The 27,697-nt window shown below is 50.1% G+C and overlaps 1 protein-coding gene across 1 annotated transcript; it reads right to left on the bottom strand.

The window, feature by feature from the left end:
• Window positions 1-1,559: 1,559 nt before the first annotated feature.
• On the bottom strand, window positions 1,560-26,874 carry LOC139402263 (LIM domain only protein 7-like; the record flags this gene model as incomplete). The annotated part of the gene is made up of 15 exons (XM_071146361.1): window positions 1,560-2,231; window positions 11,830-11,932; window positions 14,113-14,221; window positions 16,518-16,781; window positions 17,031-17,214; window positions 18,608-18,663; window positions 19,235-19,279; window positions 19,671-20,041; window positions 21,400-21,507; window positions 21,651-21,676; window positions 23,040-23,099; window positions 23,796-23,859; window positions 23,977-24,038; window positions 25,217-25,378; window positions 26,763-26,874. Coding segments are annotated over 15 exons (1,749 nt in total), but the record flags the coding sequence as incomplete, so codon positions are not given.
• Window positions 26,875-27,697: the final 823 nt, after the last annotated feature.

Here is a 27,697-nt window from a genome sequence, read left to right as displayed (position 1 = left end):
GACCAGACGGGGTAGTGGTCCACTACTATAGACCAGACCAGACGGGGTAGTGGTCCACTACTATAGACCAGACGGGGTAGTGGTCCACTACTATAGACCAGACCAGACAGGGTAGTGGTCCACTACTATAGACCAGACGGGGTAGTGGTCCACTACTATAGACCAGACGGGGTAGTGGTCCACTACTATAGACCAGACCAGACAGGGTAGTGGTCCACTACTATAGACCAGACAGGGTAGTGGTCCACTACTATAGACCAGACCAGACAGGGTAGTGGTCCACTACTATAGACCAGACGGGGTAGTGGTCCACTACTATAGACCAGACCAGACGGGGTAGTGGTCCACTACTATAGACCAGACGGGGTAGTGGTCCACTACTATAGACCAGACCAGACAGGGTAGTGGTCCACTACTATAGACCAGACGGGGTAGTGGTCCACTACTATAGACCAGATGGGGTCTAACCCTGTCTTTCTGCCCCTGAACAGGCGGTTAACCCACTGTTCCCCAGTAGGCTGTCATTGAAAATAAGAATTTGTTCTTAACTGACTTGCCGAGTTAAACTAAGGTAAAGTAAAATTAATAAGAAACTGCCATCTAGTGGTGAAACACAGCCATGACAGCCTAAAGGGACATCCCTGTCCAATTTTACCTTTATTTAACTCAGCAAGTCAGTTAAGAACAAATCCTTATTTTCAATGACAGTCTAGCGGGAACAGTGGGTTAATTGCCTAGTTCAGGGGCAGAAGGACCGATGTTGCCACTTGTCAGCTCAGGGATTCGATCTTGCAACCTTTTGGTTTCTAGTCCAAAGCTCTAACCACTAGGCTACCTGCCTCCTCTACACTCTAACCACTAGGCTACCTGCCTCCTCTACACTCTAACCACTAGACTACCCTGCCTCCTCTACACTCTAACCACTAGACTACCCTGCCTCCTCTACACTCTAACCACTAGGCTACCCTGCCTCCTCTACACTCTAACCACTAGGCTACCTGCCTCCTCTACACTCTAACCACTAGGCTACCTGCCGCCTCTACACTCTAACCACTAGGCTACCTGCCGCCTCTACACTCTAACCACTAGGCTACCTGCCGCCTCTACACTCTAACCACTAGACTACCTGCCTCCTCTACACTCTAACCACTGTCCGTATTTAGAATACACAGATTAAATGCTCAACACCTGGTCCTTTTTATTTACAAACATAACAGTTTAGAAGGTAAATTCCTTTTAAAAACGAGGCCCCTTTATACCTCAGTGAGTCATACAACAAGCCTCCCTGCTTCCAGAGTCCACCAACCGCAGAGTTTCAGCCACGTGACCATCAACATGTGGAGAAGTCCTTTTTCTAACACTTGTTTGAGCTACTAATATTTTAGACATCTCAAAAAATGAAAATACAAAAATAAATCTTAACATAGTTCAACCAAACAAAATAAATCTAACTTTTTTTTTTTTTTTTTAGAGATTGTCGACAAAGAAAGAAACAACAGAGAAGTATGTCAAATACAACACTCACATTTATTAGATTCATTTAATAGAGCCTCATTTATCAATTTACTTCATCAACAAGAAAAAACAAATCCCAATTGTGATTTAAAACTCCCTATAGCTCTTAACTACACATGTTCAGCTATTGTTGTGGATAGCCATCGATTGCATATTAAAAGCTACAGACGTGTACAGTAGTTAATTAACTAGGAAGAACGCCAAAACTGCATCTTAGTCAGAGACATAGGGTATGTCGACATGTACAGTAGTTAATTAACTAGGAAGAAAACCAAAACTGAATCTTAGTCAGAGACATAGGGTATGTCGACATGTACAGTAGTTAATTAACTAGGAAGAACACCAAAACTGCATCTTAGTCAGAGACATAGGGTATATCGACATGTACAGTAGTTAATTAACTAGGAAGAAAACCAAAACTGAATCTTTGAGACATGTCCCAAACGGCCCCCTATTCCCTACATAGTGCACTACTTTTGACCAGAGCCCTATGGGTAGTAGTGCACTATGTAGGGAATAGGAAGCCATTTGAGTCACAGCCAATAGTATAAATCGGTACATTGTTTCCTAAAAAAAAAGGTCAACCAGCTCTAAATACATGGTCAACACGAGGTCATAGTCAAGATCTCCACCGTCGTGTTTGAGGTTGATGTTGTCGTCGTCTCTTCCTCAATCTGCTGCAATGCATTCTGGTCACAGGGAGGTGGCAAGGCGTGCTGAAAGGTTGATAAGAGAACATTTGATTATGTCTGATCTAATAAAACATCTGATGTAGTAATGACACATCATCTAATTACAGAGTACTAGGACAGGACTTCCAGAATGACAGGCCCGTCTTCTCTAAATAGACATTCATGTCAGGTATGTTCTCATTAAAAAGGTGCAGTGACCGAGCAGGTGGACCAGTAGAACGGGCCAGCAGAGTAAAATGAGGTGCAGTGAGAGCCGGTGGATCAGTAGAACGGGCCAGCAGAGTAAAATGAGGTGCAGTGAGAGCAGGTGGACCAGTAGAACGGGGCAGCAGAGTAAAATGACTTGGATACACAGAGCAGGTGGACCAGTAGAACGGGGCAGCAGAGTAAAATGACTTGGATACACAGAGGGGGTGGACCAGTAGAACGGGCCAGCAGGGTAAAATGACTTGGATACACAGAGGGGGTGGACCAGTAGAACGGGCCAGCAGAGTAAAATGAGGTGCAGTGAGAGCCGGTGGACCAGTAGAACGGGGCAGCAGAGTAAAATGACTTGGATACACAGAGGGGGTGGACCAGTAGAACGGGCCAGCAGGGTAAAATGACTTGGATACACAGAGGGGGTAGACCAGTAGAACGGGCCAGCAGGGTAAACTGATTCTTATCGGACTCCTTTGTGTTCTGTATAAATGACCTGGATACATGGGGGGGATTCTTATCGGACTCCTTTATGTTCCGTATAAATGACCTGGATACATGGGGGGGGGGGGGGGATTCTTATCGGACTCCTTTATGTTCTGTATAAATTACCTGGATATATGGGGGGGGGGGGGGGATTCTTATCGGACTCCTTTATGTTCTGTATAAATGACCTGGATACATGGGGGGGATTCTTATCGGACTCCTTTATGTTCTGTATAAATGACCTGGATACATGGGGGGGGGGGGGGGGATTCTTATCGGACTCCTTTATGTTCTGTATAAATGACCTGGATACATGGGGGGGGATTCTTATCGGACTCCTTTATGTTCTGTATAAATGACCTGGATACATGGGGGGGGGGGGGGGGGGGGGGATTCTTATCGGACATCGGACTCCTTTATGTTCTGTATAAATGACCTGGATACATGGGGGGGGGGGGGGGGGGTGATTCTTATCGGACTCCTTTGTGTTCTGTATAAATTACCTGGATACATGGGGGGGGGGGGGGGGGATTCTTATCGGACTCCTTTATGTTCCGTATAAATGACCTGGATACATGGGGGGGGGGGATTCTTATCGGACTCCTTTATGTTCTGTATAAATGACCTGGATACATGGGGGGGGGGGGATTTTTATCGGACTCCTTTGTGTTCTGTATAAATGACCTGGATACATGGGGGGGGGGGGATTCTTATCGGACTCCTTTATGTTCCGTATAAATGACCTGGATACATGGGAGGGGGGAGATTCTTATCGGACTCCTTTATGTTCTGTATAAATGACCTGGATACATGGGGGGGGGGGGATTCTTATCGGACACCTTTATGTTCCGTATAAATGACCTGGATACATGGGGGGGGGGGGGGGGGGGGGGGATTCTTATCGGACTCCTTTATGTTCTGTATAAATGACCTGGATACATGGGGGGGGGGGGGGGATTCTTATCGGACTCCTTTATGTTCTGTATAAATGACCTGGATACATGGGGGGGGGGGGGGGGGGGGGATTCTTATCGGACACCTTTATGTTCCGTATAAATGACCTGGATACATGGGGGGGGGGGGGGGGGGGGGGGGGGGGGATTCTTATCGGACTCCTTTATGTTCTGTATAAATTACCTGGATATATGGGGGGGGGGGGGTGATTCTTATCGGACTCCTTTATGTTCTGTATAAATGACCTGGATACATGGGGGGGGGGGGGGGGGGGGGGGGGGATTCTTATCGGACTCCTTTATGTTCTGTATAAATTACCTGGATATATGGGGGGGGGGGGGGTTCTTATCGGACTCCTTTATGTTCTGTATAAATGACCTGGATACATGGGGGGGGGGGGGGGGGGATTCTTATCGGACTCCTTTATGTTCTGTATAAATGACCTGGATACATGGGGGGGGGGGGGGGGGGGATTCTTATCGGACTCCTTTGTGTTTGTGTTCTGTATAAATGACCTGGATACATGGGGGGGGGGGGGGGGGGGGATTCTTATCGGACTCCTTTATGTTCCGTATAAATGACCTGGATACATGGGGGGGGGGATTCTTATCGGACTCCTTTATGTTCTGTATAAATTACCTGGATATATGGGGGGGGGGGGGGGGATTCTTACCGGACTCCTTTATGTTCTGTATAAATGACCTGGATACATGGGGGGGGGGGGGGGGGGGGGGATTCTTATCGGACTCCTTTATGTTCTGTATAAATGACCTGGATACATGGGGGGGGGGGGGGGGGGGGGGGGGATTCTTATCGGACATCGGACTCCTTTATGTTCTGTATAAATGACCTGGATACATGGGGGGGGGGGGGATTCTTATCGGACTCCTTTATGTTCCGTATAAATGACCTGGATACTTGGGGGGGGGGGGGATTCTTATCGGACTCCTTTATGTTTTGTATAAATGACCTGGATACATGGGGGGGGGGGGGGGGGGGGGGGGGGGATTGTTATCGGACTCCTTTATGTTCCGTATAAATGACCTGGATACATGGGGGGGGGGATTCTTATCGGACTCCTTTATGTTCTGTATAAATTACCTGGATATATGGGGGGGGGGGGGGGGGGGGAGATTCTTATCGGACTCCTTTATGTTCTGTATAAATTACCTGGATATATGGGGGGGGGGGGTGATTCTTATCGGACATCGGACTCCTTTATGTTCTGTATAAATTACCTGGATATATGGGGGGGGGGGGGGGGTGATTCTTATCGGACATCGGACTCCTTTATGTTCTGTATAAATGACCTGGATACATGGGGGGGGGGGGATTCTTATCGGACTCCTTTATGTTCCGTATAAATGACCTGGATACATGGGGGGGGGGGATTCTTATCGGACTCCTTTATGTTCCGTATAAATGACCTGGATACATGGGGGGGGGGATTCTTATCGGACTCCTTTATGTTCTGTATAAATTACCTGGATATATGGGGGGGGGGGGGGGATTCTTACCGGACTCCTTTATGTTCTGTATAAATGACCTGGATACATGGGGGGGGGGGGGGGGGGAGATTCTTATCGGACTCCTTTATGTTCTGTATAAATGACCTGGATACATGGGGGGGGGGGGGGGGGATTCTTATCGGACATCGGACTCCTTTATGTTCTGTATAAATGACCTGGATACATGGGGGGGGGGATTCTTATCGGACTCCTTTATGTTCCGTATAAATGACCTGGATACTGGGGGGGGGGGGGGGATTCTTATCGGACTCCTTTATGTTTTGTATAAATGACCTGGATACATGGGGGGGGGGATTCTTATCGGACTCCTTTATGTTTTGTATAAATGACCTGGATACATGGGGGGGGGATTCTTATCGGACTCCTTTATGTTCTGTATAAATGACCTGGATACATGGGGGGGGGGGGGGGGTGATTCTTATCGGACTCCTTTGTGTTTGTGTTCTGTATAAATGACCTGGATACATGGGGGGGGGGGGGGGGGGGGGGATTGTTATCGGACTCCTTTATGTTCCGTATAAATGACCTGGATACATTGGGGGGGGGGATTCTTATCGGACTCCTTTATGTTCTGTATAAATTACCTGGATATATGGGGGGGGGGGGGGGGGGGATTCTTATCGGACTCCTTTATGTTCTGTATAAATTACCTGGATATATGGGGGGGGGGGGTGATTCTTATCGGACATCGGACTCCTTTATGTTCTGTATAAATGACCTGGATACATGGGGGGGGGGGGGATTCTTATCGGACTCCTTTATGTTCCGTATAAATGACCTGGATACATGGGGGGGGGGGATTCTTACCGGACTCCTTTATGTTTTGTATAAATGACCTGGATACATGGGGGGGGGGGGGGGGGGTGATTCTTATCGGACTCCTTTGTGTTTGTGTTCTGTATAAATGACCTGGATACATGGGGGGGGGGGGGGGGGGGGATTCTTATCGGACTCCTTTATGTTCCGTATAAATGACCTGGATACATGGGGGGGGGGATTCTTATCGGACTCCTTTATGTTCTGTATAAATTACCTGGATATATGGGGGGGGGGGGTGATTCTTATCGGACATCGGACTCCTTTATGTTCTGTATAAATGACCTGGATACATGGGGGGGGGGGGTGATTCTTATCGGACTCCTTTGTGTTTGTGTTCTGTATAAATGACCTGGATACATGGGGGGGGGGGGATTCTTATCGGACTCCTTTATGTTCTGTATAAATTACCTGGATATATGGGGGGGGGGATTCTTATCGGACTCCTTTATGTTCTGTATAAATTACCTGGATATATGGGGGGGGGGGGGGATTCTTATCGGACTCCTTTATGTTCTGTATAAATTACCTGGATATATGGGGGGGGGGGGGGTGATTCTTATCGGACATCGGACTCCTTTATGTTCTGTATAAATGACCTGGATACATGGGGGGGGGGGGGGGGATTCTTATCGGACTCCTTTATGTTCCGTATAAATGACCTGGATACATGGGGGGGGGGGGGGGGATTCTTACCGGACTCCTTTATGTTTTGTATAAATGACCTGGATACATGGGGGGGGGGATTCTTATCGGACTCCTTTATGTTCTGTATAAATTACCTGGATATATGGGGGGGGGGGTGATTCTTATCGGACATCGGACTCCTTTATGTTCTGTATAAATGACCTGGATACATGGGGGGGGGGGGGGGGTGATTCTTATCGGACTCCTTTGTGTTTGTGTTCTGTATAAATGACCTGGATACATGGGGGGGGGGGGGGGGGGGGGGGGGGATTCTTATCGGACTCCTTTATGTTCCGTATAAATGACCTGGATACATGGGGGGGGGGATTCTTATCGGACTCCTTTATGTTCTGTATAAATTACCTGGATATATGGGGGGGGGGGTGATTCTTATCGGACATCGGACTCCTTTATGTTCTGTATAAATGACCTGGATACATGGGGGGGGGGGGGGGTGATTCTTATCGGACTCCTTTGTGTTTGTGTTCTGTATAAATGACCTGGATACATGGGGGGGGGGGGGGGGATTCTTATCGGACTCCTTTATGTTCCGTATAAATGACCTGGATACATGGGGGGGGGGGGGGGGGGATTCTTATCGGACTCCTTTATGTTCTGTATAAATTACCTGGATACATGGGGGGGGGGGGGGGGGGGGTTATTCTTATCGGACTCCTTTATCTTCTGTATAAATGACCTGGATACATGGGGGGGGGGGGGGGGGGGGGATTCTTATCGGACTCCTTTATGTTCTGTATAAATGACCTGGATACATGGGGGGGGGGGGGGGGGGGGGGGGTGATTCTTATCGGACATCGGACTCCTTTATGTTCTGTATAAATGACCTGGATACATGGGGGGGGGGGGGGGGGGGGGATTCTTATCGGACTCCTTTATGTTCCGTATAAATGACCTGGATACATGGGGGGGGGGGGGGGGGGGTTATTCTTATCGGACTCCTTTATGTTCTGTATAAATGACCTGGATACATGGGGGGGGGGGGGGGGGGGGGGATTCTTATCGGACACCTTTATGTTCCGTATAAATGACCTGGATATATGGGGGGGGGGGGTGATTCTTATCGGACATCGGACTCCTTTATGTTCTGTATAAATGACCTGGATACATGGGGGGGGGGGGGGTGATTCTTATCGGACTCCTTTGTGTTTGTGTTCTGTATAAATGACCTGGATACATGGGGGGGGGGGGGGGGGGATTCTTATCGGACTCCTTTATGTTCTGTATAAATTACCTGGATACATGGGGGGGGGGGGGATTCTTATCGGACTCCTTTATGTTCTGTATAAATGACCTGGATACATGGGGGGGGGGATTCTTATCGGACTCCTTTATGTTTTGTATAAATGACCTGGATACATGGGGGGGGGGGGGGGGGGGGGGTGATTCTTATCGGACTCCTTTGTGTTTGTGTTCTGTATAAATGACCTGGATACATGGGGGGGGGGGGGGATTCTTATCGGACTCCTTTATGTTCCGTATAAATGACCTGGATACATGGGGGGGGGGGGGATTCTTATCGGACTCCTTTATGTTCTGTATAAATTACCTGGATATATGGGGGGGGAGGGGGGATTCTTATCGGACTCCTTTATGTTCTGTATAAATGACCTGGATACATGGGGGGGGGGGGGGGGGATTCTTATCGGACTCCTTTATGGTCTGTATAAATGACCTGGATACATGGGGGGGGGGGGATTCTTATCGGACACCTTTATGTTCTGTATAAATGACCTGGATACATGGGGGGGGGGGATTCTTATCGGACTCCTTTATGTTCTGTATAAATGACCTGGATACATGGGGGGGGGGGGGGGGATTCTTATCGGACTCCTTTATGTTCTGTATAAATGACCTGGATACATGGGGGGGGGGGGGATTCTTATCGGACACCTTTATGTTCCGTATAAATGACCTGGATACATGGGGGGGGGGGGGGGGGGGGATTCTTATCGGACTCCTTTATGTTCCGTATAAATGACCTGGATACATGGGGGGGGGGGGGGGGGGATTCTTATCGGACTCCTTTATGTTCCGTATAAATGACCTGGATACATGGGGGGGGGGGGGGGGATTCTTATTGGACACCTTTATGTTCCGTATAAATGACCTGGATACATGGGGGGGGGGGGGGGATTCTTATCGGACTCCTTTATGTTCTGTATAAATGACCTGGATACATGGGGGGGGGGGGGGATTCTTATCGGACTCCTTTATGTTCTGTATAAATTACCTGGATATATGGGGGGGGGGGGGGGGGGGGGGATTCTTATCGGACTCCTTTATGTTCTGTATAAATGACCTGGATACATGGGGGGGATTCTTATCGGACTCCTTTATGTTCTGTATAAATGACCTGGATACATGGGGGGGGGGGGGGGGGGTTCTTATCGGACTCCTTTATGTTCTGTATAAATGACCTGGATACATGGGGGGGATTCTTATCGGACTCCTTTATGTTCTGTATAAATGACCTGGATACATGGGGGGGGATTCTTATCGGACTCCTTTATGTTCTGTATAAATGACCTGGATACATGGGGGGGGGGGGGGGGGGGGGGATTCTTATCGGACTCCTTTATGTTCTGTATAAATGACCTGGATACATGGGGGGGATTCTTATCGGACTCCTTTATGTTCTGTATAAATGACCTGGATACATGGGGGGGGGGGGGGGGGATTCTTATCGGACATCGGACTCCTTTATGTTCTGTATAAATGACCTGGATACATGGGGGGGGGGGGGGGGGTGATTCTTATCGGACTCCTTTGTGTTCTGTATAAATGACCTGGATACATGGGGGGGGGGGGGGGATTCTTATCGGACTCCTTTATGTTCCGTATAAATGACCTGGATACATGGGGGGGGGGGGGGGGGATTCTTATCGGACTCCTTTATGTTCTGTATAAATGACCTGGATACATGGGGGGGGGGGGGGGATTCTTATCGGACTCCTTTATGTTCTGTATAAATTACCTGGATATCTGGGGGGGGGGGGGGGATTCTTATCGGACTCCTTTATGTTCTGTATAAATGACCTGGATACATGGGGGGGGGGGGGGGGGGGTGATTCTTATCGGACTCCTTTATGTTCTGTATAAATGACCTGGATACATGGGGGGGGGGGGATTCTTATCGGACTCCTTTATGTTCTGTATAAATTACCTGGATATATGGGGGGGGGGGGGGGTTCTTATCGGACTCCTTTATGTTCTGTATAAATGACCTGGATACATGGGGGGGGGGGGGGGGATTCTTATCGGACTTATTTATGTTCTGTATAAATGACCTGGATACATGGGGGGGGGGTGATTCTTATCGGACTTATTTATGTTCTGTATAAATGACCTGGATACATGGGGGGGGGGTGATTCTTACCGGACTCCTTTGTGTTTGTGTTCTGTATAAATTACCTGAATACATGGGGGGGGGGGGGGGGGGGGATTCTTATCGGACTCCTTTATGTTCCGTATAAATGACCTGGATACATGGGGGGGGGGGGGGGGGATTCTTATCGGACTCCTTTATGTTCTGTATAAATTACCTGGATATATGGGGGGGGGGATTCTTACCGGACTCCTTTATGTTCTGTATAAATGACCTGGATACATGGGGGGGGGGGGGGGGGGGGGGGATTCTTATCGGACTCCTTTATGTTCTGTATAAATGACCTGGATACATGGGGGGGGGGGGGGGATTCTTATCGGACATCGGACTCCTTTATGTTCTGTATAAATGACCTGGATACATGGGGGGGGGGGGGGGGGGGGATTCTTATCGGACTCCTTTATGTTCCGTATAAATGACCTGGATACATGGGGGGGGGGGGATTCTTATCGGACTCCTTTATGTTCTGTATAAATGACCTGGATACATGGGGGGGGGGGGGGGGGGTGATTCTTATCGGACTCCTTTATGTTCTGTATAAATGACCTGGATACATGGGGGGGGGGGGGGGGGGATTCTTATCGGACTCCTTTGTGTTTGTGTTCTGTATAAATGACCTGGATACATGGGGGGGGGGGGGGGATTCTTATCGGACTCCTTTATGTTCCGTATAAATGACCTGGATACATGGGGGGGGGGATTCTTATCGGACTCCTTTATGTTCTGTATAAATTACCTGGATATATGGGGGGGGGGGATTCTTATCGGACTCCTTTATGTTCTGTATAAATGACCTGGATACATGGGGGGGGGGATTCTTATCGGACTCCTTTATGTTCTGTATAAATGACCTGGATACATGGGGGGGGGGGGGGGGGGATTGTTATCGGACTCCTTTATGTTCCGTATAAATGACCTGGATACATGGGGGGGGGGGGATTCTTATCGGACTCCTTTATGTTCTGTATAAATGACCTGGATACATGGGGGGGGGGGGGATTCTTATCGGACACCTTTATGTTCCGTATAAATGACCTGGATACATGGGGGGGGGGTGGGGGGGATTCTTATCGGACACCTTTATGTTCCGTATAAATGACCTGGATACATGGGGGGGGGGGGGGGGGGGATTCTTATCGGACTCCTTTATGTTCTGTATAAATTACCTGGATATATGGGGGGGGGGGGGGGGATTCTTATCGGACTCCTTTATGTTCTGTATAAATGACCTGGATACATGGGGGGGATTCTTATCGGACTCCTTTATGTTCTGTATAAATGACCTGGATACATGGGGGGGGGGGGGGGGGGGGGGGATTCTTATCGGACTCCTTTATGTTCTGTATAAATGACCTGGATACATGGGGGGGGATTCTTATCGGACTCCTTTATGTTCTGTATAAATGACCTGGATACATGGGGGGGGGGGGGGGGGGGGGATTCTTATCGGACTCCTTTATGTTCTGTATAAATGACCTGGATACATGGGGGGGGGGGGGGGGGGGATTCTTATCGGACTCCTTTATGTTCTGTATAAATGACTTACACTTGAGTCGGATGTAGCAGGGGTCACAGTAAGGCTTCCCGTTGCTGATTCTGATCTGGGCTCTGACCTCTGACCCTCCAAGTCGGCACCTGCAGTCCACACACTGAGGGAGAGGAGAAAGAGTTAGCATTCCCAGCCCTACCACAGTGGAGAGAGAGAGAGAGAGAGAGAGAGAGAGAGTTAGCATTCCCAGCCCTACCACCGTGGAGAGAGAGAGAGAGAGAGAGAGTTAGCATTCCCAGCCCTACCACCGTGGAGAGAGAGAGAGAGTTAGCATTCCCAGCCCTACCACTGTGGAGAGAGAGAGAGAGTTAGCATTCCCAGCCCTACCACCGTGGAGAGAGAGAGAGAGTTAGCATTCCCAGCCCTAGCACCGTGGAGAGAGAGAGAGTTAGCATTCCCAGCCCTAGCACCGTGGAGAGAGAAAGTTAGCATTACCAGCCCTACCACCATGTAGAGAGAAAGTTAGCATTACCAGCCCTACCACCACAGAGAGAGAGTTAGCATTACCAGAGAGTTAAGAGAGTGAGGCAGGGAGAAACCAAGGAAACCCCCAAAGAAAGGTGACACCTCATGGATTCCTGTCAGACATCAACCCTCCAGTTAGAACAGACAGTGAGCAGAAGGAAAACCCCAAAGAAAGATGACACCTCATGGATTCCTGTCAGACGTCAACCCTCCAGTTAGAACAGACAGTGAGCAGAAGCAGGACATGTATTCTGTCATGGAAGAAGATAAGCAGGTGAAGCCAGTCAGTCAGCTACAGAGCCCAGGTGAAGACAGTCAGTCAGTCTGCTACAGAGCCCAGGTGAAGCCAGTCAGTCAGCTACAGAGCCCAGGTGAAGACAGTCAGTCAGTCTGCTACAGAGCCCAGGTGAAGCCAGTCAGTCATCCTGCTACAGAGCCCAGGTGAAGCCAGACAGCCAGTCAGTCTGCTACAGAGCCCAGGTGAAGACAGTGTGGTCAGTCTGCTACAGAGCCCAGGTGAAGCCAGACAGTCAGCCAGTCTGCTACAGTGCCCAGGTGAAGCCAGTCAGTCAGTCTGCTACAGAGCCCAGGTGAAGACAGTGTAGTCAGTCTGCTACAGTGCCCAGGTGAAGCCAGTCAGTCAGCCAGTCAGTCAGCCAGTCTGCTACAGTGCCCAGGTGAAGCCAGTCAGTCAGCCAGTCTGCTACAGTGCCCAGGTGAATCCAGTCAGTCATCCAATCTGCTACAGTGCCCAGGTGAATCCAGTCAGTCAGCCAGTCTGCTACAGTGCCCAGGTGAAGCCAGTCAGTCAGCCAGTCTGCTACAGAGCCCAGGTGAAGACAGTGTGGTCAGTCTGCTACAGAGCCCAGGTGAAGCCAGACAGTCAGCCAGTCTGCTACAGTGCCCAGGTGAAGCCAGTCAGTCAGTCTGCTACAGAGCCCAGGTGAAGCCAGACAGTCAGCCAATCTGCTACAGTGCCCAGGTGAAGCCAGTCAGTCAGTCTGCTACAGAGCCCAGGTGAAGACAGTGTAGTCAGTCAGCTACAGAGCCCAGGTGAAGCCAGACAGTTCAGCCAGTCTGCTACAGTGCCCAGGTGAAGCCAGACAGTTCAGCCAGTCTGCTACAGTGCCCAGGTGAAGCCAGTCTGCTACAGTGCCCAGGTGAAGCCAGTCAGCTACAGTGCCCAGGTGAAGCCAGTCAGCTACAGTGCCCAGGTGAAGCCAGTCAGCTACAGTGCCCAGGTGAAGCCAGTCAGCTACAGTGCCCAGGTGAAGCCAGTCAGCTACAGTGCCCAGGTGAAGCCAGTCAGCTACAGTGCCCAGGTGAAGCCAGTCAGCTACAGTGCCCAGGTGAAGCCAGTCAGCTACAGTGCCCAGGTGAAGCCAGTCTGCTACAGTGCCCAGGTGAAGCCAGTCAGCTACAGTGCCCAGGTGAAGCCAGTCAGCTACAGTGCCCAGGTGAAGCCAGTCAGCTAGTGCCCAGGTGAAGCCAGTCAGTCAGAAAGCTACAGTGCCCAGGTGAAGCCAGTCAGTCAGCTACAGTGCCCAGGTGAAGCCAGTCAGTCAGTCAGCTACAGTGCCCAGGTGAAGCCAGTCAGTCAGTCAGCTACAGTGCCCAGGTGAAGCCAGTCAGTCAGTCTGCTACAGTGCCCAGGTGAAGCCAGTCAGTCAGTCTGCTACAGTGCCCAGGTGAAGCCAGTCAGTCAGCTACAGTGACCATTAGCTCATGCTGTGAAGGGTGATTGAGTGTGCTGACATGTTTTGTAGAGGACCTCTCCTCCAACCAGGTGAATGGAGGTCCAGACCAGACTCTCACCTGAAAACAGGCCAGGTGGAAGCAGAGGTTCAGGGTCTCAATGACCATGGCAGCCCCTCTGCCCATAGGACACACACACACTGAACACACCTGACGAGAAGTCAGCACTCTGGAGGGAGAGAGGGAACAGGAACACACGGGAAGAAACAGACAGGATGAGAGGGGGATCAGAGGGACCAGACTGATCCACAAGGTCTGGGGGTAAGATATGAGAGAGAGGGGGATCAGAGGGACCAGACTGATCCACAAGGTCTGGGGGTAAGATGAGAGAGAAGGGGATCAGAGGGACCAGACTGATCCACAAGGTCTGGGGGTAAGATGAGAGAGAAGGGGATCAGAGGGACCAGACTGATCCACAAGGTCTGGGGGTAAGATGAGAGAGAGGGGGATCAGAGGGACCAGACTGATCCACAAGGTTGGGGGTAAGATGAGAGAGAGGGGGATCAGAGGGACCAGACTGATCCACAAGGTTGGGGGTAAGATGAGAGAGAGGGGGATCAGAGGGACCAGACTGATCCACAAGGTCTGGGGGTAAGATGAGAGAGAAGGGGATCAGAGGGACCAGACTGATCCACAAGGTCTGGGGGTAAGATGAGAGAGAAGGGGATTAGAGGGACCAGACTGATCCACAAGGTCTGGGGGAACATCCATTGAAAAGGTGTCCTCCTACAAATGCCTTGGTATACGGCTGGACGATGAGTTTCAAGTTCACCAGGAAGATGAAACTGAAATTGGGTTTTTATTTTCACAAAGTCCCTCGTGTCTAATGTATTATGATGACTTACTGTATATGCATGAAGCCTGTTCTCTGTTCCAGAGACTGTTTATCATGCATTCATCCTCGTTACTAATGCTCTCATTCTCCTCTCTGGGATCAGACTGTATGAGGAGACTACAGCACTGAAACTCAAAGATGGTGGATTTGGAAAGTGTTCACACCCCTCGACTTCATCCACATTTTGTTACATTACAGCCTGCCAACATGATTTCTTCCTCAATCTAAACACAAGACCCCATAGTGACATCACAAGACCCCATAGTGACATCACAAGACCCCATAGTGACATCACAAGACCCCATAGTGACATCACAAGACCCCATAGTGACATCACAAGACCCCATAGTGACAAAGTGAACACAAGTTTTTAGACACTTTACAAACACAGAAACACCTTATTTACATAAGTATTCAGACAATTTGCTATGAGACTTGAAATTGATCTCAGGTGCATCCTGTTTCTATTGATCATCCTAAAGATCTGTCTACAAGTTGATTGGAAGTTCACCTGTGGTAAATTAAATAGATTGGACATGATTTGGAAAGACACCTGTCTATAAGGTCAGAGCAAAAAGCAAGCCATGAGGTCGAAGGAATTGTCCGTAGAGCTCCGAGACAGGATTGTGTCGAGGCACAGATCTGGGGAAGGGTACCCACAGCATTGAAGGTCCCCAAGAACACAGTGACCTCCATCATTCTTAAATGGAAGAAGTTTGGAACCACCAAGACTCTTCCTAGAAGGGCCTTGGTCAGGGAGGTAACCAAGAACCAGATAGTCACTGACAGAGCTCCAGAGTTCCTCTGTGGAAATGGTTGTCCTTCTGGAAGGTTCTCCCATCTCTGCAGCACTCCACCATTCAGGCCTTTATGGTAGAATGGCCAGACAGAAGCCACTCCTCAGTAAAAGACACATGACAGCCTGCTTGGAGTTTTTCCAAAAGGCACCTAAAGGACTCTGACCATGAGAAACAAGATTCTCTGTTCTGATGAAACCAAGATTGAACTCTTTGGCCTGAATGCCAAGCGTCACGTCTGGAGGAAACCTGGCACCATCCCTACAATGAAGCATGGTGGTGGCAGCATCATGCTGAGGGGATGTTTTTCAAAGGCAGGGACTGAGAGACTAGTCTGGATCGAGGGAAAGATGAACGGAGCGAAGTGCTCAGGACCTCTGACTGGAGTGAAAGTTCACACAGCCGAGACAACACAGCAGTGGCTTCGGGACAGCTCTCTCGTCATACCCAAGAAGACTCGAGGTCTGTAATCGCTGCCACAGATGCCTTCAACAAAGTACTGATTAAAAAAGGGTCTGAATACTTAAGTAAATGTCTTTAATAAACGTGAAAAAAATGTTTTGTCATTATGGGGGTATTGTGATGTCATTATGGGGGTATTGTGATGTCATTATGGGGGTATTGTGATGTCATTATGGGGGTATTGTGATGTCATTATGGGGGTATTGTGATGTCATTATGGGGGTATTGTGTGTAGATTGATGAGGGGAGGAAAAAACGATTTAATCCATTTTTGAACAAGGCTGTAATGTAACAAAGTCAAGGGCTCTGAACGCTTTCAAAATGCACTGTACATTTTAAACATACAACACAAGTCCTGATTGGTCCATTACCGGTGGTGCTGCTGTGAGACGGGTCGTGATTCGCCGGTGGCGGGTTCCTCTCCGGTGTTGGGCGGGGGGGAAGATGTGCTGACGGGGCGGGGCCAGGTAGGGCTGTGCTTCTGGGTCCCGTTGGAGTAACCCCCCAGGGCCACACCCATGCTGTGCCGGGAGGAGGGGGGGCGGTACGGGGCGGAGAAACCCAGGGAGGAGTGGGGGCGTTGGGGGTTAGAGAGCAGGGTGGCGGAAGAGGGAAGGTTGTCCAGAGAGTCGTACCTGCCGAGAGGACAGATGGAGAGGTCAAATAACAGGTCACGTAGAGAGAGGTACGGTCCAAATGGCACACTCCCCTCCTACCTCCTTATTGGGTAGACAACCCCCCTCCTACCTCCTCATAGGCCCTCGCTGGTTAATGGGTTGCCAACCCCCCTCCTCATAGGCCCTCGTTGGTTAATGGGTTGCCAACCCCCCTCCTACCTCCTCATAGGCCCTCGCTGGTTAATGGGTTGCCAACCCCCCTCCTACCTCCTCATAGGCCCTCGCCGGTTAGTTGGTTGTCTGTTGTCAGAGGTAGAGCGTTGTCGTATCCAGCTGTTGTCGGTCAGCAGAGCGGTCCTCTTCCTCATCTCATCCAGTATCTGTTGCCTCTCAGCCTCTACTAACGACATGCTCTGAGGAGGCTTCCTCCTAGCGACCTCCCTGGTAGCGCCTAATAACCAACCAGAGAGCAGAGTCACGACGGTATAACCAATCATAGTTCGTACAGAAAGACCAATAAAAAGGACAGTCATTTGAGCATTGTCCAATGAGTGAACAATATTATTCCAACGACCAATAGGTGAAAACATCCCCTCTATCACAATACAGAAAGGTGAGGAGTAATTACCCTGGGCCTCGGCTAAATGAGGACTGGTTAGTCATTACCCACCCCAGTATCCCTGGGCCTCGGCTAAATGAGGACTGGTTAGTCATTACCCACCCCAGTATCCCTGGGCCTCAGCTAAATGAGGACTGGTTAGTCATTACCCACCCCAGTATCCCTGGGCCTCAGCTAAATGAGAGGACTGGTTAGAGTCATTACCCACCCCACCCCCGTCTCCCTGGGCAAGGGTAAATGAGAGGACTGGTTAGTCATTACCCACCCCAGTATCCCTGGGCCTCGGCTAAATGAGGACTGGTTAGTCATTACCCACCCCAGTATCCCTGGGCCTCGGCTAAATGAGGACTGGTTAGTCATTACCCACCCCAGTATCCCTGGGCCTCAGCTAAATGAGGACTGGTTAGTCATTACCCACCCCAGTATCCCTGGGCCTCGGCTAAATGAGGACTGGTTAGTCATTACCCACCCCAGTATCCCTGGGCCTCAGCTAAATGAGAGGACTGGTTAGAGTCATTACCCACCCCACCCCCGTCTCCCTGGGCAAGGGTAAATGAGAGGACTGGTTAGAGTCATTACACACCCCAACCCCGTCTCCCTGGGCCTCGGCTAAATGAGAGGACTGGTTAGAGTAATTACCCACCCCTGTATCACTGGGCCTCGGCTAAATGAGAGGACTGGTTAGAGTCATTACCCACCCCACCCCCGTCTCCCTGGGCCTCGGCTAAATGAGAGGACCGGTTAGAGTAATTACCCACCCCAGTATCCCTGGGCCTCGGCTAAATGAGAGGACCGGTTAGAGTAATTACCCACCCCAGTATCCCTGGGCCTCGGCTAAATGAGAGGACTGGTTAGAGTCATTACCCACCCCACCCCCGTCTCCCTGGGCCTCAGCTAAATGAGGCCTGGTTAGAGTCATTACCCACCCCGTCTCCCTGGGCCTCAGCTAAATGAGGACTGGTTAGAGTCATTACCCACCCCGTCTTCCTGGGCCTCAGCTAAATGAGGCCTGGTTAGAGTCATTACGCACCCCGTCTCCCTGGGCCTCGGCTAAATGAGGCCTGGTTAGAGTCATTACCCACCCCACCCCCGTCTCCCTGGGCCTCGGCTAAATGAGGCCTGGTTAGATTTGACCAACATGGTGTAAAGTGCATCAACATCAAGGCTGGTTTGGAATGGGGAACCCACTCATTAAACAGAGGGACAGTCAACAGCAGAGTCTGACCTTTCACCTCCTGTCTGTGGAAACCCTCCAACGATGGGGAGGACTTGGATTTCATCCTGATCAACAAACACACAAGTCAGGTTATACAACACCCTGCAGTACTCACACACCACACCCTGCAGTACTCGCACACACAAGACCACACCCTGCAGTACACACACACACACACACACACACACACACACAACACCCTGCAGTACACACACACACACCCTGCAGTACACACATACAAGACCACACCCTGCAGTACACACACACACACACACGACAACACCCTGCAGTACACACACACACAACACCCTGCAGTACTCACACACACGACAACACCCTGCAGTACACACACACACACACACACACGTCTGTCAGGCTATACAAGACCACACCCTACAGTACACACACACACACACGACAACACCCTGCAGTACACACACACGACAACACCCTGCAGTACTCACACACAAGTCTGTCAGGTTATACAAGACAACACCCTGCAGTACACACACATACAAACACTGAGCACAACTAGTCATACAAATATCACACGATTCATTTACAGTTTGTGATCAAAGGTGCACTCCCAAGCCCCCTAGCTTGGTGAAACCATAGGAGTCTCTAGTACTGACTGACCTGTCAGCTATAGATAGCTGGGTGAAACCATAGGAGTCCCCAGACCTGGAGGCAGCAGAGGAGGGTGAGAGGGTGAGAGGACAGAGGGCAGGGCGAGAGGACAGAGGGCAGGGCGAGAGGACAGAGCGAGAGGACAGAGGGCAGGGCGAGAGGACAGAGGACAGAGGGCAGGGCGAGAAGGCAAGAGGACAGAGCGAGAGGACAGAGCGAGAGGACAGAAGAGTCAATTTGCAGACAGCAGCCAGCTTGTTTGACAGAAACCAGCAAGGTTGTGACTGACTGGTCCACAAATCACATTGAAATCATAAACTAGTCATTATTTGTAGATAAGTCAATTGACCCACAATTGACCCACAACCCACAATGCACTGGGCAGAGGGACGCCTTTAAACACATCACCAGAACTAAATAGTAACCAAGGTGTGGTCTTCCTCACCACTTATCTCCTTCTGCCACTTCATCAGTCTCCTCTTCCAGGTTCCTCCCTTCTTGAGGACGAGGCTCCTCCCTTCTTCCCCCGTCAAAAACAACTTCCTTTTGATTGGATGCCACATGGGCAACAGGGGCCATTGGCTGGCTCAAGACTGGCTGAGGACTGGCAAGGCCAGCGATCCCATTGGTCATCTCTCCTGAGCTCTCCATGTTCGGTGTGGATGATTTGACACAAGGGACTACATATCCCACGATGCATCTGGACGGTAGAGGATCAGGGGTCACCTCAGCCTGCCTGTATCTCTCCGCCCCTGCCTCCTCCTGGGCCTGTTGCCACTCAGCATCCAGCCTCTCCTGGTCCTGACGGTACTTCTCCTGTACAACATCACACAAGACAACTGTCCAATCAGCTTCCTCTGAGACTACGGGTAAGTTTAGCCCAGAATTGGTGCTTTTATCATAAGACACCAACAGTTCCAATGATAGCAGTTCCACACTGAAGTCACCATTTACTCAGTGTGGTTCCAGGCTAAGTGGTATTTGCTCAGTGTGGTTCCAGGCTAAGTGGTATTTAGTCAGTGTGGTTCCAGGCTAAGTGGTATTTAGTCAGTGTGGTTCCAGGCTAAGTGGTATTTAGTCAGTGTGGTTCCAGGCTAAGTGGTATTTAGTCAGTGTGGTTCCAGGCTAAGTGGTATTTAGTCAGTGTGGTTCCAGGCTAAGTGGTATTTAGTCAGTGTGGTTCCAGGCTAAGTGGTATTTAGTCAGTGTGGTTCCAGGCTAAGTGGTATTTAGTCAGTGTGGTTCCAGGCTAAGTGGTATTTAGTCAGTGTGGTTCCAGGCTAAGTGGTATTTGCCCAGTGTGGTTCCAGGCTAAGTGGTATTTGCTCAGTGTGGTTCCAGGCTAAGTGGTATTTGCTCAGTGTGGTTCCAGGCTAAGTGGTATTTGCTCAGTGTGGTTCCAGGCTAAGTGGTATTTGCTCAGTGTGGTTCCAGGCTAAGTGGTATTTGCTCAGTGTGTTTCCAGGCTAAGTGGTATTTGCTCAGTGTGGTTCCAGGCTAAGTGGTATTTGCTCAGTGTGGTTCCAGGCTAAGTGGTATTTGCTCAGTGTGGTTCCAGGCTAAGTGGTATTTGCTCAGTGTGGTTCCAGGCTAAGTGGTATTTGCTCAGTGTGGTTCCAGGCTAAGTGGTATTTGCTCAGTGTGGTTCCAGGCTAAGTGGTATTTGCTCAGTGTGGTTCCAGGCTAAGTGGTATTTGCTCAGTGTGGTTCCAGGCTAAGTGGTATTTGCTCAGTGTGGTTCCAGGCTAAGTGGTATTTGCTCAGTGTGGTTCCAGGCTAAGTGGTATTTAGTCAGTGTGGTTCCAGGCTAAGTGGTATTTAGTCAGTGTGGTTCCAGGCTAAGTGGTATTTAGTCAGTGTGGTTCCAGGCTAAGTGGTATTTAGTCAGTGTGGTTCCAGGCTAAGTGGTATTTAGTCAGTGTGGTTCCAGGCTAAGTGGTATTTGCCCAGTGTGGTTCCAGGCTAAGTGGTATTTAGTCAGTGTGGTTCCAGGCTAAGTGGTATTTGCCCAGTGTGGTTCCAGGCTAAGTGGTATTTGCCCAGTGTGGTTCCAGACTAAGTGGTATTTTCTCAGTGTGGTTCCAGGCTAAGTGGTATTTGCCCAGTGTGGTTCCAGGCTAAGTGGGCTTTACTCAGTGTGGTTCCAGACTAAGAGAGATGTATGTCTTCCTGACCTGTAGGAGGCGCTCCTGCTCCTCCTGCCACTTCTCCTGCCGCCTCCTCTCTTCCTCGGGGTCCCAGGACCAACTGGAGGGGGAGGTGCTGAGGGACGGCACCTGGAGCTGGAGGACATCCCAGAATATTACCCTTCACAACACCCCCCCATTACTCAGTCACAATAACCCCCCCCCCCCCACTACTCAGTCACAACACACACACACACCCTTAAGAGCCAGTGTTCCCCTATCTTGTTCCTATGACTTACATCAGATATCGCCGACGCCGATCCTCCTAACAGAGAGGGGGGGGGGGGGGGGAAAAGAGGGGGGAGAGGGTGTGTTTTAACAGTCAGCCAATGTGAGAATAAATGTTTCCTCAAATCGGGCTCACTTTTAATATCACAACATTTATCATCATTCTATTTGTGATTTAATCAGAGCACTGCAAACCAAGCACCCAATAGAGCCTTCTGAAGGAATCAGGGAGCACTGCAAACCAAGCACCCAATAGAGCCTTCTGAAGGAATCAGGGAGCACTGCAAACCAAGCACCCAATAGAGCCTTCTGAAGGAATCAGGGAGCACTGCAAACCAAGGACCCAATAGAGCCTTCTGAATGAATCAGAGAGCACTGCAAACCAAGCACCCAATAGAGCCTTCTGAAGGAATCAGGGAGCACTGCAAACCAAGGCCCCAATAGAGCCTTCTGAAGGAATCAGGGAGCACTGCAAACCAAAGATCACCCTTCTGGATGATCTCAAACCACAGCTCCAATCAGCAGACATTCACACACACTGACTAGGTAGTAATCAACGAATCACAGAGCTGCTTGGAAGAGATGGTCCAGATACTGGAGTGTTGTTGCGTCAACTTCAGAGCACTGCACACACACACAGGTAGACCATAGAGCTGACTCCTGGTGAGGCTGAACACACACACACACAGGTAGACCATAGAGCTGACTCCTGGTGAGGCTGAACACACACACACAGGTAGACCATAGAGCTGACTCCTGGTGAGGCTGAACACACACACACACAGGTAGACCATAGAGCTGACTCCTGGTGAGGCTGAACACACACACACACACACACACACACACTCACCACACAGGTAGACCATAGAGCTGACTCCTGGTGAGGCTGAGAGGAAAAAACTGCATTATGACACTACCAGGAGAGGTCCCTCGACAGTAACAGACTGGGTAACCAGGAGCAGACTGGGTAACCAGGAGCAGACTGGTTAACCAGGAGCAGACTGGGTAACCAGGAGCAGACTGGGTAACCAGGAGCAGACTGGGTAACCAGGAGCAGACTGGGTAACCAGGAGCAGACTGGGTAACCAGGAACGGTCCCGTCTCCAGCTATAGATGAGGTATACGTGACCAACAAAACCATCTCTGTATTCCCAGTCATGTGAAATCCATCGATTAGGGCCCAATTAATGAACTAACATCACGAAAATCATTGGGGTTTATATTTGTGTTAAATATATATATGAGCAGCAGATTCGAGGACAAACAAGCAATCGCCCGAGTTGATTTAATCTACAAAGCAAATGCATAAACGGCTTAATGACTAATTGAATATAAACCAACAACAACAACAACAACAACAACAACGAAGCCTGGCGACAGACATTAACATTGACTGTTACCTTCCTGATTAAAGAACTCTGCTCTCCTTTTCTGGGTTTTCAAAACAATCAGATCATGTTCTACACATAGGGGGGGAAACAGGAAGTGTGAAAGAGAAGAGGAAGTGAGAGAGTAACTGAGTTTCCGTAGAGTAACATCCGGGAACTACCAGGAAACAGCAAAAAAACAAAATCTTGAGTCATTTCAAAAGATACATCGTCTTCAAAGTTATTCTTACTCCTGGACTTATTCCACATTTTGTTGTGTTACAGCCTGAATTCAAAATGGACAAAATAGATCTCACACACACACAAACCCCATAATGACAGTGTTTTTAGAAATGTTTGTAACTGTAATGCAGAAATCTCATTTCCGTAAGTATTCACACCCCTGAGTCAGTTCATGTTAGAGTCACCTTTGTTAGCGATTACAGCTGTGAGTAAGAGATTTACACACCTGGATTTCACAATATATGTACATTATTTAAATTCAAGCTGGTTGTTGATCATTGATAGACAATCATTTAAGTCTTGCCATATATTTTCCAGCTGATTTAAGTCAAAACTTTAAGCTAGTCCGGAACATTCCGTCTTGGTAAGCAACTCCAGTCTACATTTGGCCTTAGGTTATTGTCATTTGGAAAATTGTTCCTCTCCCAGTGGAAGCAGACGATCAGCTTTCCCTCTCGGATTTCAGACTAACAAAATGTGGACAAAGTCAAGGGGTGTGAATACTTCCTGAAGGCACTGTCAAGTCCCAGTCAATTCATTCATTACCTTTACTTCTGATAGTCAGGGGATCGTCCTGAAAACCTCTCTTACTGCTCTTAGAGGTCAGCACCTAAGGGAAAAGACAATGAGATTTACTAACCGGTTTCCTTCATCACTCAAATCATGTCAGTAAATGCGTTAGAGATGTCAACACTGATCGTAAGAAAAAGTAGTGTCACACATTGACCTCTTGTCCGTTGATCTGGGCCAGTTTCATCATCGTTGCATCTCTGCTGGTGTCAGTTGGACCTGTAAGTGTCAGAGCACCACTGGTCAGATGGATGATCGAGGCCCGGTTCCACAGGGCCTCTGACCCAGTCCGTCACAACACAGGCCCGGTCCCACAGGGCCTATGACCCAGTCCGACACAACACAGGCCCGGTCCCACAGGGGCCTCTGACCCAGCCCGTCACAACACAGGCCCGGTCCCACAGGGCCTCTGACCCAGTCCGTCACAACACAGGCCCGGTCCCACAGGGCAGCTGACCCAGTCCGTCACAACACAGGCCCGGTCCCACAGGGGCCTCTGACCCAGTCCGTCACAACACAGGCCCGGTCCCACAGGGCCTCTGACCCAGTCCGACACAACACAGGCCCGGTCCCACAGGGGCCTCTGACCCAGTCCGTCACAACACAGGCCCGGTCCCACAGGGCCTCTGACCCAGTCCGTCACAACACAGGCCCGGTCCCACAGGGGCTCTGACCCAGTCCGTCACAACACAGGCCCGGTCCCACAGGGCCTCTGACCCAGTCCGTCACAACACAGGCCCGGTCCCACAGGGGCTCTGACCCAGTCCGTCACAACACAGGCCCGGTCCCACAGGGCAGCTGACCCAGTCCGTCACAACACAGGCCCGGTCCCACAGGGGCCTCTGACCCAGTCCGTCACAACACAGGCCCGGTCCCACAGGGGCCTCTGACCCAGTCCGTCACAACACAGGCCCGGTCCCACAGGGTTTACAAACATTGATTCACAAAATCAGTAAACACTACAGGACGGCAAGTGGTAAGGGACAGACAGAGTTCCCAGCAGGTCAGGGGGGGGGGGGGGGGGGGGGGAGTGGTAAGGGACAAACAAAGCTCCCAGCAGGTCAGGGGGGGGAAGTGGTGAGGGACAAACAAAGCTCCCAGCAGGTCAGGGGGGGAGAAGTGGTGAGGGACAAACAAAGCTCCCAGCAGGTCAGGGGGGGAGAAGTGGTGAGGGACAAACAAAGCTCCCAGCAGGTCAGGGGGGGAGAAGTGGTGAGGGACAAACAAAGCTCCCAGTAGGTCAGGGGGGGAGAAGTGGTGAGGGACAAACAAAGCTCCCAGCAGGTCAGGAGGGGAGAAGTGGTGAGGGACAAACAAAGCTCCCAGCAGGTCAGGGGGGGAAGTGGTGAGGGACAGACAGAGCTCCCAGCAGGTCAGGGGGAGTCTCTTTCGCACACCGTTGTTACCATAGCGCTGTACATCCATGGTGAGACTGCCTTTCTGCAGGGCAGAGGTCATCATGCCCTTCCACTGGCTGTGGCTCATCTCTGCCACCCTGTGCCCACCAACAGACACTATCTCATCACCTGCACGGAGCTGGCACAACTCTGCAGGACTACCTGGAGGGAGAGGAGAGGCTTTCACTATGTTGAGGCAAGCTACAGGCCAGCAGGAGCTACAGGACGGCAGGAGAGAGAGAGAGGAGCTACAGGACGGCAGGAGAGAGAGAGAGGAGCTACAGGACGGCAGGAGAGAGAGAGAGGAGCTACAGGACGGCAGGAGAGAGAGAGAGAGAGGAGCTACAGGACGGCAGGAGAGAGAGAGAGAGAGGAGCTACAGGACGGCAGGAGAGAGAGAGAGAGAGGAGCTACAGGACAGCAGGAGAGAGAGAGAGAGAGAGGAGCTACAGGACAGCAGGAGAGAGAGAGAGAGAGAGAGGAGCTACAGGACAGCAGGAGAGAGAGAGAGAGAGAGAGGAGCTACAGGACAGCAGGAGAGAGAGAGAGAGAGAGAGAGGAGCTACAGGACAGCAGGAGAGAGAGAGAGAGAGAGAGAGGAGCTACAGGACAGCAGGAGAGAGAGAGAGAGAGAGAGGAGCTACAGGACAGCAGGAGAGAGAGAGAGAGAGAGAGGAGCTACAGGACAGCAGGAGAGAGAGAGAGAGAGAGAGGAGCTACAGGACAGCAGGAGAGAGAGAGAGAGAGAGGAGCTACAGGACAGCAGGAGAGAGAGAGAGAGAGAGAGGAGCTACAGGACAGCAGGAGAGAGAGAGAGAGAGGAGCTACAGGACAGCAGGAGAGAGAGAGAGAGAGGAGCTACAGGACAGCAGGAGAGAGAGAGAGAGAGGAGCTACAGGACAGCAGGAGAGAGAGAGAGAGGAGCTACAGGACAGCAGGAGAGAGAGAGAGAGGAGCTACAGGACAGCAGGAGAGAGAGAGAGGAGCTACAGGACAGCAGGAGAGAGAGAGAGGAGCTACAGGACAGCAGGAGAGAGAGAGAGGAGCTACAGGACAGCAGGAGAGAGAGAGAGGAGCTACAGGACAGCAGTAGATGGTATTTCCAGTCACACCTGACCGACCCAGAGGAACAGGATAAGGTTGTCGATCTCCTGAGTACAGATATCCAGAGTGGTTCTGACTAGGTCTCTGTTGCAGGGTAAGTCACACCTCTCACAGGTCTGTTTAAATATTCATGAATATCTCCCTATACTGTAGGTAATGGACATCGGTGGAACAACCACTGTGTCATTACTAACGACCCAGCCACGGTCAATTCAACCGTTTCTAGCACCAAGACACCTTTAGACTAAAACATATCCCCCCAAAAAAGATATTAATCTGTTTGTTCAAACTTCTATTCATCCAATTCTTACTGCTGTTGCTACATTTCTGTTGACCTACTTTGGTAAACTCTTATTGGATTACAACCAATGCTAACAACAACACGGTACATAGGTGTCCCCATCCATTCCTGAAGGAGGGGAGAGGTGAAGTCAACTCTCACCTGGTTGGATGCCTCCGACTCTTGCACCTGTCGAGTCCCAGTGAGTGTTGAAACCAAAGTGTGGTCGACTGTTAATCTTCAAGGTAAGACTCACTCTGTCACTGTGACGTACCTGAGGAGGAGACAAGGTGAAGGTGACACCTGGAGATTCGATGTGCCACGAAACCAGACCCCCCCCCCCGGCACACACAGGTTCAATCCTTCAATCCTTGTCTGTACATTATGCCTTGAATCTATTCTTCAGCTCCCAGAAACCTGCTCCTTTTACTCTCTGTTCCGAACACACTAGACGACCAGTTCTTATAGCCTTTAGCCAAACCCTTACCCTACTCCTCCTCTAGTGATGTAGAGGTTAACCTGTTGGATCTCTAGGGGCGCTATTTCATTTTTGGATAAAAAACGTTCCCGTTTTTAAGCGCAATATTTTGTCACGAAAAGATGCTCGACTATGTATATTCAGTTTTTGAAAGAAAACACTCTGAAGTTTCAGAATCTGCAAAGATATTGTCTGTAAGTGCCCCAGAACTCATTCTACAGGCGAAACCAAGATGAAACGTCAAACAGGAAATGAGCAGAATTTCTGAAGCTCTGTTTTCTAATGTCTCCTTATATGGCTGTGAATGCGACAGGAATAAGCTTAGACCTTCTGCCGTTTCCCCAAGATGTCGGCAGCATTGTGACGCATGTGTAGGCATATCATTGGAAGATTGACCATAAGAGACTACATTTTCCAAGTGTCCGCCTGGTGTTCTGCGTCGAAACTGGTGCGCAAAGCCAAGTGCAAGTATTTTTCCATTTGATTGAGGAGAGAAACCAGGCTTCCACGAACGATATATCATCGAAGAGATATGTGAAAAACACCTTGAGGATTGATTCTAAACCACGTTTGCCATGTTTTCAGTCGATATTATGGAGTTAATTTGGAAAAAAGTTCG

This window comes from Oncorhynchus clarkii, unplaced genomic scaffold (genome assembly GCF_045791955.1).
Source record: "Oncorhynchus clarkii lewisi isolate Uvic-CL-2024 unplaced genomic scaffold, UVic_Ocla_1.0 unplaced_contig_8680_pilon_pilon, whole genome shotgun sequence".
Classification (NCBI taxonomy): domain Eukaryota; kingdom Metazoa; phylum Chordata; class Actinopteri; order Salmoniformes; family Salmonidae; genus Oncorhynchus; species Oncorhynchus clarkii.
The sequence above is the reverse complement of the archived record's forward strand: the minus strand, read 5'-3'. Positions and strand labels throughout refer to the sequence as shown.